The sequence below is a fragment of the Rana temporaria genome, chromosome 1, assembly GCF_905171775.1.
Source record: "Rana temporaria chromosome 1, aRanTem1.1, whole genome shotgun sequence".
NCBI classification, from domain to species: domain Eukaryota; kingdom Metazoa; phylum Chordata; class Amphibia; order Anura; family Ranidae; genus Rana; species Rana temporaria.
In genome coordinates this window covers 178,622,108-178,635,987 of record NC_053489.1, presented here as the reverse complement: position 1 = coordinate 178,635,987, position 13,880 = coordinate 178,622,108, and the positions used below count along the sequence as shown (strand labels likewise).

At 42.3% G+C, this 13,880-nt stretch overlaps 1 protein-coding gene across 1 annotated transcript in view; it reads right to left on the bottom strand.

The window, feature by feature from the left end:
• The window catches only part of ANAPC7 (anaphase promoting complex subunit 7), an 85,956-nt gene that overhangs the window by 49,417 nt on the left and 22,659 nt on the right, over window positions 1–13,880 (bottom strand). The window contains exons 5-6 of the mRNA XM_040346711.1: window positions 9,894–10,047; window positions 8,617–8,759 (exon numbers count right to left, since the gene is read on the bottom strand). Coding sequence (XP_040202645.1) covers window positions 8,617–8,759; window positions 9,894–10,047 — 297 coding nt within the window. The remainder of the gene's footprint in view (window positions 1–8,616; window positions 8,760–9,893; window positions 10,048–13,880) is intronic.

Sequence of the window (13,880 nt, the reverse complement as noted above, 5' to 3'; positions counted from 1 at the left end):
ATAGTAAGGCCGTCCTCAGGTTCTTTAACCACTTAAGCCTCGGACCATTATGCAGCCAAATGACCGGGCCATTTTTTACAATTCGGCACTGCGTCGCTTTAACTGACAATTGCGGTGGTGGTGCGACGTGGCTCCCAAACAAAATTGATGTCCCTTTTTTCCCCGCCACAGCTTTCTTTTGGTGGTAATTGATCACCTGTGCGGTTTTATTTTTTTGCGCTATAAAACAAAAAAAGTGTCAATTTTGAAAAAAAAATTAATTATATTTTTAACTTTTTACCAAAATAAATATCCCCCAAAAAATATATATAAAAAAAAATATATGTCCTCAGTTTAGACCGATACATACTAGTAATGGTGACGATCGGTGATTTTTTTCGTGACTGCGACATTATGGCGGACACTTTTGACACCATTTTGGGACCACTGTCATTTTTACAGCGATCAGTTCTATGAAAATGCACCGATTACTGTAAAAAGGACACTGGCAGTGAAGGGGTTAACCTGTAGGGGGCACTGAAGGAGTTAAGTGTGACCTAGGGCGTGTTCTGTTAAGGGGCGTGGCTTGCCATGACACGTCACTGATCGATGTTCCCGATGACAGGGAACACGATTAGTGACAGTGTCAGCTAGGCAGAACGGGAGATGTTGTGTTTACACTAACATCTCCCTGTTCTTCAGCTTTGTGACCCGATCCGCGTGTCCCGTGGGTGCGGTCACAAAGCTTGCGACCACACGGCTTGCATCTCAAAAGGGGACGTGTATATATATGCTCATATGCGCAGCTGTGCCATTCTGTCGACATGCAATGTTGCGATTTGATTCATTAATTTGGTTGCACAACACTTTTTCTATCTTGAGAAATACTGAAGGAAGAACCGGCACCGCTGGATTTAACATCTGTGATCTTTATTGTATCATGACAAGTATAAAAAGGACAAGCAGACGCGTTTCTGCACAAGAGTGGCTTGTGCCAAAACGCGTCCGCTTGTCCTTTTTATACTTGTCATGATACAATAAAGATCACAGATGTTATATCATAATTTCCCAATTTCCTAATTTCTGATTGTCGAATTTCCAATTTTCGAAAAATCTAAAAATCTGAATAAAAATAAAATAAAAAAAATATAAAAGAAAAATCAGTAAAATTCGAAAAAACTAACTAACAACAACAACAACAACAACAACTAAATTATAGATATTGGAATTTCCTTTCAAAGTTAGTGAATGTAATGACTAACAGCCAAATTCGAAAGTAAATTCCAATAACTATAAATTAAATAGTTAGTTGTTATTTAGTTACCATTTCAGATTTTTGGGGTTTTATAATTTTCGGATTTTCATTTTTACTTACGGATTTTCGAATTTCCAAAATTTCGGAATTAACCAATTTGTTAAAATTCATTAAAAAAAAAGTTTGGAACCAAAACAAATTGCACATGTCTAATCCGGATATCGTAGTTCAGAGCAATGTTATTTTTGTGCTGCTATTTTTTCTGACATGTACCCAGAATGTATTCATCACAGGTCAAGCCCAAATCAAAGTAAAAGGATGCCCCCTGCCCAGCCCTCCCCTCCCCTGGACCATGTTAATAAAAACCATGAATAAAAAAAACACACCATTTCACAAAGCTTAACATGAGACAGCAAATTTGGAGAACAAAACATTTTATCTTGGTTTGCCATTGAAGCCACATTTTAGGTGCCGAGCAGAATAAGCAGCTTTACGAGAGACTACACCAAAACAAATAAGACGGAAGATTATTTTCCCAGAACTAGCATCCGCCTGTTGAGGCCAACAATTCAAAGTGAAACTATGCCAAGACAACAGCTCCCTGGAAACGCTACAAAGCATGGCACTTTCCCAGTACAGCAGATAACAGGAAATCTCCAACATTCTGTCCACGGACAAGCTGATCATCTTCCCCCACACAGAGCAGGCTTTTAGAGTTAAAAAGGCTAAATTGGACATAAAGAAATAAAAAGAAAAACTGGAGACCAGTGCACAGTGTACCTCCATCATGGCACTAAGTGGTTAAATCCAGACGTTCTGCCTTCATAGAAGAATTGATTATATTTATTAATGCATACCTCTAAATCAGGGGTGTCAAACTCAAAATTTCATTGTGGGCCACAGCAGCATTATGGTTGCCCTCAAAAGGGCCAGTTGTATCTGTTAGGCCTCGTACACACGACCGAACATGTCTGCTGAAACTGGTCCGCGGACCAGTTTCAGCAGACATGTTTGGTCGTGTGTACGGCCAACCGGACCGGATTCCCGGCCGAGCGGACAGGTTTCCAGCGGACAAATGTTTCTTAGCATGCTAGGAAACATGTTCGCTGGAAGCCTGTCCGTCGGACATGTTGGGTCGTCTGTATGACTCACCGGACATGTCCGCTCGGCCGAAAGCCCTTGCATGCGTCGAAGTGATTCGACGCATGCGTGGAAGCATTGACCTTCCAGGGTTGCGCACGTCGCCTCATCATCGTCGTGGCCATGTCACCGCGTATCCTGTCCGCTGGGAATTTGGTCTGATGGTGTGTACAGCCATCAGACCAAATGATCCCAGCGGACATGAATGAATGAAAAACTTATATAGCGCGGCACATGCGAACTGAATCGCCTCTGGGCGCTGGTTGTTCGTGTCTCAAGACATCAGAAGAGCAGAGTTTTGATCTGCTTTCTGAAAGCCAGGTGGTTTTGCTCCAACCGAATGCTGGTTGGTAAAGCATTCCATAGCCTGGGACCTTGGAAAGCAAACCTTCTTTCTCCTTTGGACTTGTATTTGGTTTTTGGAACCTTGACCAGATTTTGGTCGGTGGATCGCAGAATGCGGTTAGAATTGTGAGGTTTGATCTTGTCGCATAGATATCGCGGAGCCTTCCCATGGATGCACTTATGTGTCAGGCAGAGTGCTTTGAATGCAATTCTGTCTTTCACTGGCAACCAGTGAAGGGATCTCAGTGAAGGTGAGATTGATTCCCATGATTTTTTCCCAGTCACAAGTCTTGCGGCCGTATTCTGTACGACTTGTAGACGAGCGATTTGGTACTTAGGGAGCCCGAGGTAAAGGGCATTTGCATAGTCCAGTCTGGAATTTACAATTGTTCCCACCACGACTGCTACATCTTCTTTGGGGATAAATGGAATAAGTCTGCGAAGTAGGCGCATCAAATGGTGCGATCCGCTGACTACTGACCCTATTTGTGCGTCCATTGTCATGAAGGTGTCAAAAGTGACTCCTAGACTTTTGACTTTGGAGCTAGGGGAGATGATTTGTCCCAGAATGGGCGGTGGTATCCAGTTTGTTGCCAGTTGACTCTTCCGACTGGCGTGAAACATAAAAAGTTCTGTTTTAGAGCTATTGAGTTTAAGATCTTAGTCATCCAGTTTTCTATTGAAGAGAGACATTTCTCTAATCTGAGATGATGATCCTTTTTGTTGCAGATGCGAAAATACAGTTGCGTGTCGTCTGCATAAGAGTGATAGAGTAGTTCTTGGCTACTGATAATATCAAAAAGAGGACGAAGATAGATGTTGAACAGCACCGGTGATAGGGGGGATCCTTGGGGGACCCCACATGGCACAGTGCGTTTTTCCGACGTGAAAGATCCCAGTTTCACTGTTTGTGATCGGTTTCCAAGAAAAGAGGAAAACCATGGTAAAGCACCTTCTGCGACTCTGGCTACTTCTGCTAGTCGCCTCAGTAACAATTTATGGTCTACTGTGTCGAAGGCTGCGCTTAGGTCCAGCAGAACCAGGAGACAAGATTCTCCTTCGTCTGCGGCCTCAAGCGCATCGTCCCATATTTTCAGTAAGGCCGTTTCCGTCCCGTGTCCGGGACGGAAACCGGATTGAAATGGATCAAGTAGGTTGTGGGTATCCAGATGCTGTTGCAGCTGTTGTACCACCACTTTCTCCATTATCTTTGAGAGAACATTTAGGCCTGTTATGGGACGGCGGTGAGTTGGGTCCATGGGATCCAAATTAGGTTTTTTCAAGATGGGCTGGATTGTGCCCTCTCAGCAGGGATGGCACTATGCCTTCCTTAAATGACTGATTTATAAGCTGTGTGATGGGAGGCGCCAGGATGTCGGCACATTCCTTCAGTAGCTTGGTGGGAATGATGTCATTGGGTGCTGTGCTGTTCCGCAACGCACCAATGATATTTTTGGTGGTATTGACGGAGATTGGTTCCAGAGTGAACTTTGTTGATTGTAGAGGGTTTCTGTCGGTGTTTTGTAGTTGATTGAAGAGAGGGCTGAGCGGAGTATTGTTTTGCAGAATACTTACCCGAATTCTTTAAATTTTGTTGATGAAGAAATCCGATAGTTCATTACAGAACTCTTGGGTGTCTGAAGTGGGGACTTCAAGACATCCCGGATTCATGGTCTGGGTGACCATCCTGAAGAGTTCTCGTGGGCGGTTCATGGCGCTGTTAATCACCATGGAAAAATGATGTTTTTTGGCTTTGAAGATTTCTTTGTGATATCGTGTTATTGCTTTGTAGATGGTGAGGCGATCTTCTGAAGGGCTTCTTTTCCAGGCGGCTTCCGCCCTTCTGCGCTCTTGCTTCAGTAGCGACAGCTGGTTATTGAACCAGCTGGACTTTTTTTCCCGGATGCGGACTTTGCGTTTTGGTGCTACTAAGTCGGCTGACTGTAGCAGAGCTGCATTTATGGCATCCAGTGTATCAGAGGCTGCTAACTGAGGAGGAATAGCCACAATTCGGTTTCCCAGGGTAGATTTGAAGAGTTCCGAGTGGAGCTTCTTCTGAGATCTAGCCCAGTGTATTGTCACCGGCTTGGGTGCTTTTCTAACTAGTGGAATTTTGGAAATTGTGAAACTAATTGCATGGTGGTCTGTCCATGGCAAAGGTTCATTACCCAAAATGTTTATTTTCAGATTTTGTCTGAAAATTAGGTCGAGTGTGTGACCTGAAGCATGCGTGGGTCCGCATATAAGTTGCTGTAGTCCTAACCCTTCCAGGTGGTCGATGCAGGCATCCGTGATGGGATCCTGTGAGGAGTTGGCCCACAGATTGGACCGCGGACCGTTTTCATCGGACAGATCCACTGGTGTGTACGAGGCCTAAGACTCCGGGGTTGATTTACTAAAAGGCAAAACCACTTTGCAATGGAAGTGAAAGATCTGAAATGTACAAGCAAAAATGCTGATTTTTATTTTCCTTGCATGTCCCCTTCAGATCTACAGCGACTGCACTCCCAAGTGCACTTGTAGTGCAAAGTGAATTTGCCTTTAGTAAATAAACCCCCTATGTATCTACTTAGATACTTATGGGGTATGCAGCATACAGAGTGTAGTGTTCACAAGTGCCCTACACACAGATTGCAGAGTTCAGGGGTGTGCTGCGTAAAAAGTGCAGCGTTCAGGATTGTGAAGTACAAAGTGTCGTCGTCCCCCCCCCCAAAAAAAATATCCCGACATCTTATCTGTCCGTCTAGTACCTCCTAGCAGTGTAGGTGGCTTTGCATCTCTTGATCTCCCTGCAAGCTAGAAATGGTCAGTACTGCTGTGCCATGCCATGAGTGCTTGCAGGATAGGCAGGGAGCTGCAAGAGCCGGAGGAACACAGTTCCAGCTGAAAAATCATATATCCCTGTATGTTGTGATCGTTAAAATGCCCCTCTAATACTTGCTGATACTACTGCTTGTGGAAGAGAATTCCACATCCTTACTGCTCTGACAGTAAAAAGAACACTACACAGATTAAGGTTAAACCACTTCTCTAATTACAGTGAATGGCCACGTGTTTTTTTAAACTCCCTTTCACTGAAAAGTATTTTCCCTATGCTAGGGTCATCAGTATGGTATTTGTTGATCACCATCATATCCCCTCTCAAGCATCTCTTCTCCAGAGAGAATAAGCTCAACGCTTGTAGTCTTTCCCCAACGCGGAGATCCTCCAATCCCTTTATTAGCTTTGTTGCCCTTCTCTGGACTCTCTCCAGTTCAGCACATCCTTCCTGAGGACTGGTGCCCAGAACTGGACGGAATACTCTAGATACGGCCAGACCAGAGTCTTGTAGAGTGGGAGAATTATCGTATCTCTGGAGTGAATCCCCTTTTTAAATGCATGCTAATATTTTGTTGGCTTTCCTCGCAGCAACTTGGCATTGCTGAGCTGTCATCTACCAGGAACCCCAGGTCTTTTTCAATCCTAGATTCCCTCAGAGGTTCTCCTCCTAGCGAGTAACTATTTTTAGCACTCAAACGCATTACGTTACATTTTTCAACAATAACCCTCATTTGCCATGTAATTGCACACCCCATTATTTTAGTTAGGTCTTCATGTAAGGTTTCAACATCCTGCGCAGAATGTGAAGGAAAGGTACTATAAATGGGGCGAGGATAGGAATGTGAAGGGGGCTGCAATGTGAAGGCGGGGTACTATAAAAGGGGGTAAGGACAGGAATGTGAAGAGGGAAATATGAAGGGGGTGAGGACAGCAATATGAAGGGAGTGAGGACAGGAATGTGAAGGGGGGGGTGGGAACTGCAATTTGAAGTAGGGGTATGAAAGGGGGACTGCAAACAAGAATGTGAAGGGGGCAAAGGACCATAATGTGAAAGGGGGGGAATTTGCAGGGGGACTGAGAACACTGATGTAATAAAAAAAAGGATTGTGATGGGGAGGACCCTTTTTTTATTGCGCCGTACCAAACTGCATGGTACTGTGGAACCATGCGGTGTGGCACTCGCAAAAATGTGCCACAATTACCATTGTGCAGAGGTGCCATTGAGAGTCAAACATGATTTGGACTTTACTGACTGGACCTTCATGAATTTTAATTCAATACTCCTGCTCTAGATCATTTGTGAATACATTAAACAGAATTCCTAGGACAAATCCTTCGGGGACCGCACTTACCAGACCATTCCGAGTACTCGCTATTTATCACCAGTCTTTGGACTCGCCCTGTAGCCAGTTTTCAAACTAAGTACTCAGCCTATGGTCCATACCGACAGACCTGTTTGTAAAGTCAACATTTGTGGGGAACTGCATCAATTGCCTTTGCAAAATCCAGATACACCACATCCACAGGTCTTCTTCCATTATCTAGATGGCAGCTCAGTTTTTCGTAGAATGCCAATAGATTGGACTGGCAAGAACGACCTTTCGCAAATCCATGCCAACGATACAGTTTTCATTAGCAAATTCTTGGATATAATCCCTCATCATCCCCTCCAATAGTTTACAGACTTTTGATGTTAGGCTGACTGGCCTGTAGTTCCCAGGGATATGTTGCAGTCCGTATTTAAATATTGGTACCACGTTGGCTTTTCTCCAATCAGCTGGTACCATTCCAGTCAGTAAACGGTCTATAAAAGTTAGGAACAATGGTTAAGCCATCACCTGGCTGTGTTCCTTAAGGACTCCCGGGTGTAAGCCTGGTGATTTATCTGTGTTAAGTTTTTCAAGTCTATTTCTGATTCTAGCTACTGTTAGCCACAAGGGTACATTCTGTGACGTTAACATTACAGTCTTGGTTACTATATCTCCCTTTTTCCTTCATGAAAACTGAGGAGAAGAATGCATTTAAAACCTTTGCCTTCGCTTTGTCTTTAGTAACCAGGTTCCCTTCATCATCCTTTATAGGGCCAATATGCTCTAGCCTCAATTTCTGTTAACATATTTAAAAAATGTCTTGGCTTGGCTATGTGCCTTTTAAAAAAGAACATCTATTTAAGGAAGCTTTGCACTTTTATTAATACATACAGGGCTTTCTCTGGTTGTCCCAGAGTGTGATGCTCTCCACCTCAGCCATTCAAAGGAAGCTGTGTTTATTAACTGATGAAATACAAAGTTGCCTGTGAATGGCTGAACAGCACTCGGTCAAACTCGATTTTGTACCCGGACAGGAAGTACCCATCCTGCTGCTGCTGGAACCCATCTCTGTATACTATACTTTACGTAGCGGACGCTACATACAGTTTATACAGCATTGACAGTGAGCCCAAGTGTTAGTTAAGCAGCAGCTTGGTCCAAACAACTAAAGTCACAAGAAACGTGGAGTTTTTAAGAAGCACTCTGCATGATTTGTTATCCCAAAGAGTGAATGGATCATACAGACACATCTGATGATTATAGGCAGCCATAAGCTTGATGCAGGGTTACTATCCCGTGTCTAAAAAACACACCTTCAACCCATGTCTCCTGAATCAGGCAGAGCCCTTGCCTGATATACTGCAGCTACCTGGGCTCCCAATGAAAAGTGCATAATCTGTGGTGTAGACTGAAATTCTCTCTTGCCTCATTTCTACACACCCACTTACTCTCCCTACATTTTCCTCTTCCTTCTCTATAGCCTTTAGCCCTTGCCACAGTTCCTGAATGTAGAAACTCATTACAAGTACTGGATTCTTATGGCTCGAAAATAAATTTACAACATTTGTGACTCTTTACCAACGTATAAAAAAAAAATTATTGAGATTATATATATATATATATATATATATATATATATATATATATATATTATATACACATACATATATATATATATATATATATATATATATATATACACATACATATATATACATACATACACACACACACACACACACACACCATTTTAAAAAATATATTTACCTTTAATTAGGTAAGGATCCAGCATCTGAGCCTGCTCAAATTTTAGAATGGAATTTTTATTATCACCAACTCGAAAATAGAGATCTGCCAAACTTCCTAGTAGATCCACATTGTCTCGGAGTAAAGATTTTTTTTCTAAAGAACTAGAAAAAAAAAATATATATATATATATATAAATCCAATTCAAGGCCTGAAGATTACTTAAATCTCCTGCAAAACTACACATTTTCTAAAAGCAGAGATCCTAAAAAAAAAAAAAATGTATTAATAATCATAATAATAATAATAATAATAATAATAATCCTAATAATCAGCAAGATACTAAAGCAATGGAGAAAAAAAAATTATATATTATTATATAAAGCAGCCCGTTTTAATTTTACATACATTGCGGTGCATTTTACTGCCTCCACCTGTAGTCCACTTTGGTGGCCCCACAGTATCCCACACTGCCTTGTTTACCCCATCTATAAGAATATCCAATTACCTTCACAGCACAATTCGCATGCCCAACGCATTCCCTGCCTCTTCCATAACTTTTTTTTTTTTTTTATACAACACCGGGGGACAGCTGGAACCCCTCTTAGATTCTTATTTGTCGGTGTCCTTGTGGATTTTCCTCACTTCCTTTCTGACAAAACAGTGGTCAGTAGGACAGTAAGACCCCTTTCACACTGCTATACCGCCTGAAAAACTCCTTCACTGCCTACTCAATATGAAAGCCGGAGGGCTTTCACACTGAGGCGATGCGCTGGCGGGAGAGAAAAAAAATCTCCTGTCGGCAGCATCTTTGGAGCCGTGAGAGGAGCGGCATGTATACCGCTCCTTCCCATTTAAAACAATGGGAAACCGCGGCAATACCGCCCGCAATGCGCCTCTGCAGAGGTGCATTGCGGGCAGTATTAACCCTTTATCGGCCGATAGCGGGGGTTAATACCGCACCGCTAGTGCCCGCGGCTCCCGCTCCAATGTGAAAGGGGCCTAACAGAGCCCCAGCAAGCATTAAAATGGAAAAAAATAAATAAATAAAAAAAAGAAGAAGGTTTTCCATTTTCAAATTTGGGTAAGTATGGAATGGTTTGAATATAAAAAATATTTTATTAGACCTTTTAATGAAAACCTGTGTGTCTTAAAAGAACAGCTGGTGCTTCTTGTAGTTTTTTTTTTTATATAATAAATTCAAAATATTAAAAAAGTTCTCAATATACGATGCACTTTAGATTTTTATTCAAAACATGACTGCAATATAAGACAAAGTGAGTGCTCAATTCGCTTACCAGATCGTATTAATTGCTCGTGTGTTGTCTCCGGTGTGAACAAACGCATAAGCTTTGATCCAAGCAGAAAGCCAATCCAAGTTAGGAATACTCTGAATAACATTCAGGGTCATTGATGCTACTTCTGCCCCTTTCACAGACAGAGACAACAATCCTTATAACAGAAAAAAGAAAAAAGTCACCAAAATCAATGCCATTTAAAAACAAGAACAAAAAATGTACTATATTGCAGCTTATCAGTCCGTTTATATGGTGGATGCATTCGTTTGTGTTTTAGGCTAAGAACATTTTCAGAAAATACAGACATGTGTTATAAAGTTATGTGTCAACTAATAATCCTCCACACCCCTGATGTAATGGAGATGAAGTTAGAAAATACATTTTAAAGTCCAGCCTGGGTGAAAATCATGGTTCCCCCAAAAAATACAGGTGAAAAGTGAGCGTATGTACAATTATTTGAAATTACAAAAAGGTTGAAATAATAAAAAAAAAAAAATTATATTTTATAGATAGATATTTTTTTTTCTTATATTATAGCAGCAGCAGATCAATGCATTTAGGCATCTAGATGTGGTGAAGACGACTTGCTCGAGTTCAACCTGGACATCAGAATGGGGAATAAGGGGATTTAAGTGACTTTGAACGTGGCATGGTTGTTGGTGCCAGGCAGGCCTGTCTGAGTGTTTTTAAAAACTGCTGATCTACTGACACACACACACACACACACACACACACCTTTCACTGGTTTACATAAAATGGTCCGAAAAAGAAAAAAAATATCCAGTGAGCGGTAGTTTTGTGGACAAAATTGCCTTGTTAAGGTCAGAGGAGAATAGGCAGAGTGGTTTGACATTCTAGAAAAACAAATAACCACTTGTTACAACTAAGGTATGCAGAATATCATCTCAGAACGCACAACGCATCGAACCTTGAAGCAGATGGGCTACAGCAGCAGAAGACCACAACGGGTGGCACTTCTGTCAGCTAAGAACAGAAAACCGAGGCTACAATTCACACAGGCTCACCAAAATTGGACAATAGAAAAATGGAAACGTCGCCTAGTGTGAGGAGTCTCGATTTCAGCTGCAACGTGCAGGGTGGTAGTGTCAGAATTTGGCGTAAACATGAAAGCATGGATCCATCCTGCCTTGTATCAACGGTTCAGGGTGGTGGTGGTGTAATGGTGTGAGGGATATTTTCTTGGCACACTTTAGGCCCTTTAGTACCAATTGAGCATCAGCCTATTGTTACTGACCATGTCCATCCCTTTAAGACAACAGTGTACCCATCTTCTGACGGCTACTTCCGCTGGTTTCTAGAACATGACAATGAGATCGCTGTACTCCAATGGCCTCCACAGTCACCAGATCTCAATCCAATAGAGCACCTTCGGGATGTGGTGAAATGGGAGATTCACATCAAGGATGTGCAGCAGACAAATCTGCAGCAACTGCGTGATGCTATCATGTCAGTATGGGCCAAAATCTGAGGAATGTTTCCAACACCTTGTTGAATCTATGCCCCAAGAATTAAGGCAGTTCTGAAGGTCAAAGGGGGTCCAACCAGTACTAGCAAGGTGTACCTAATGAAGTGTCCGGTGGGTGTACATCAGTGATGTCAGTAGTAAAGATAACAACTGGAATCTGTACTCTGCTTTCACCCAGGTTCTCTTTGTAAACTGGTTACAATACTGGACAACTCATAAGCCCTGTACACACGATCGGATATCTGATGGAATCTAATCCAAAGGATTTTTCCGTCGGATATCCAATGAAGCTGACTTATCAGTCGTGCCTACACACCATCAGTCAAAAATCCGACCGTGCCAAAACGCGGTGATGTAAAACACTACGATGTGCTGAGAAAAATTAAGTTCAATGCTTCCGAGCATGCGTCGACTTGATTCTGAGCATGCGTGAATATTTGACCGATGTACTTCCACACAGACGTTCATTCCCACTCCCCCCCCCCCCCCCCCATCGTTTTTTTCCCCCCATAGGAAATATTTAAAACATGTTCTATTTTCTTTCACCGATGGAAAACAAACCGATGGGGCCCACACACGATCGGTTTGTCCAATGAAAACAATCCATCGGTCTGTTTTCATCGGACAAACCGATCGTGTGTACAGGGCTATAGGGGTTGATTTACTAAGGCTGGGTTAACACCCATGCAAATTTGCATAACAGGAGATTGTGACTGGCTCTCTATGAAACCGGTTCACACATCTCCGTTGTGGCTTCGGAGCGGCTTGCACAGGAATGCTGTGCGTCTTTAGCTCTGTTTCAGGGCTGAATTTAGGCAAAAATTTGGTCCCGATTCGTCCCTGAAATGGAGAACAAGGGGGGTGTGAACTCGGCCTAAAACTGGGGAGTGCAAAATCTGGTGCATGTGTGCTTGGCAGTAGAGCAGCACAATTAATCGTTAAAAAATTGTTATCTTAATTCAACCCCCCCTGATGATCTCCAATGCAGAGTTTGCGAATCTTTCATATAACAAAAGTGGAGAGACTTTAAAATATCTGGGCAGTCTGCCAAGTTTTTAACAGGAAACATTGTAACTAAGCTTCCTTCTTAGATCAAACTTCTGTGTGCAAATGCAGGAAGTTTAACCACAAAGTCTAAGGCCCAGATCCACGTACAGCGGCGTAGTGATCACTACGCCGCAACTTATATATTTTTTTTCGAATCCTCAAAGAATTTGCGCCGTAAGTTACGGCGGTGTAGTGTATCTTTGGCGGCGTAATCTCTGTGATGGGGGCGTGTTTTATGTAAATACGTCGTGACCCGACGTAAACAAGGTTTTTTTTTTTTTAACTGCGCATGCGCCGTCCGTGGGGGTATCCCAGTGCGCATGCTTGAAATAAACCCGGAACAAGCCAATGCTCACGACGGTGACGTCATTCTACACAAATCCCTATACGCAAACGACGTAAAAAATTCAAAATGCGAGGCGGGAACGACGGCCATACTTAACATTGAGTACGCCACCATATAGTAGCTTTTAACTGTACGCCGGAAAAAGCCGAACGCAAACGACGTAAAAAAAAGCGCCGGCCGGACGTACGTTCGTGGATCGCCGTAACTAGCTAATTTGCATACTCAACGCGGAATTCGACGGAAACGCCACCTAGCGGCCGCCGAAAAATTGCATCTAAGATCCGACCGCGTACTAAGACGTACGCCTGTCGGATCGATCCGAGATGCCGTCGTATCTTGTTTTGTAGATACAAAGCGCAAAATTTTAAATTATGCGGCGTATTAAGAGATACGCCGGCGTAATTCTTTTGTGGATCTGCCCCCAAATCTTTTTTTCTGACACTTAAGTTGAAAATTAATATTTTTGTTGCTAGAAAATTACTTGGAACCCCCAAACATATATATTTTAGCAGAGACCCTAGGGAATAAAATGGCAAGTGCTGCAATATTTTGTCACACTGTATTTGGCCATTGGTCTTTCAAATGCAACTTTTTTGGAAAAAAAAAAAAATACACTTCAATAACTAACACACACACACACACACACACACACACACACACACCTTAAAAGTTAGCCCAATTTTTTTTGTTTTAATGTGAAAGATGTTACGCAGCGATAATAGTGATCCATCATCCAAGCAAAAAATAAATAAAAATTGCGATTCTCATTTTAGCCAGAATCGTGCAGCTCTACTTGGCAGCCAATCAACTTCTAACTTCACTTTAATTGAACAAGCTGGTTGTAAACCTCAGACATGAAACAAAGCATATCCCTCTATAAAGTGTACTTGCCTCAGTCCAGAGCACTAAGGCCTCATGTACACTGCTTGCTGGTAAACGGATGTTTAGAAGAAGTTGGGAATTTTTCTTTTTTTAACTGCTCCTGAACTCTCCTCTATGTTATCTTTTCAGTACATGTACACTGGGTAGTTTATAGTCATTTCTAGGCAGTTAAAAGGGGTTTTCCACCCATTTTTGTTATTTTATTAAAAGTCAGCAGCTACAAAAA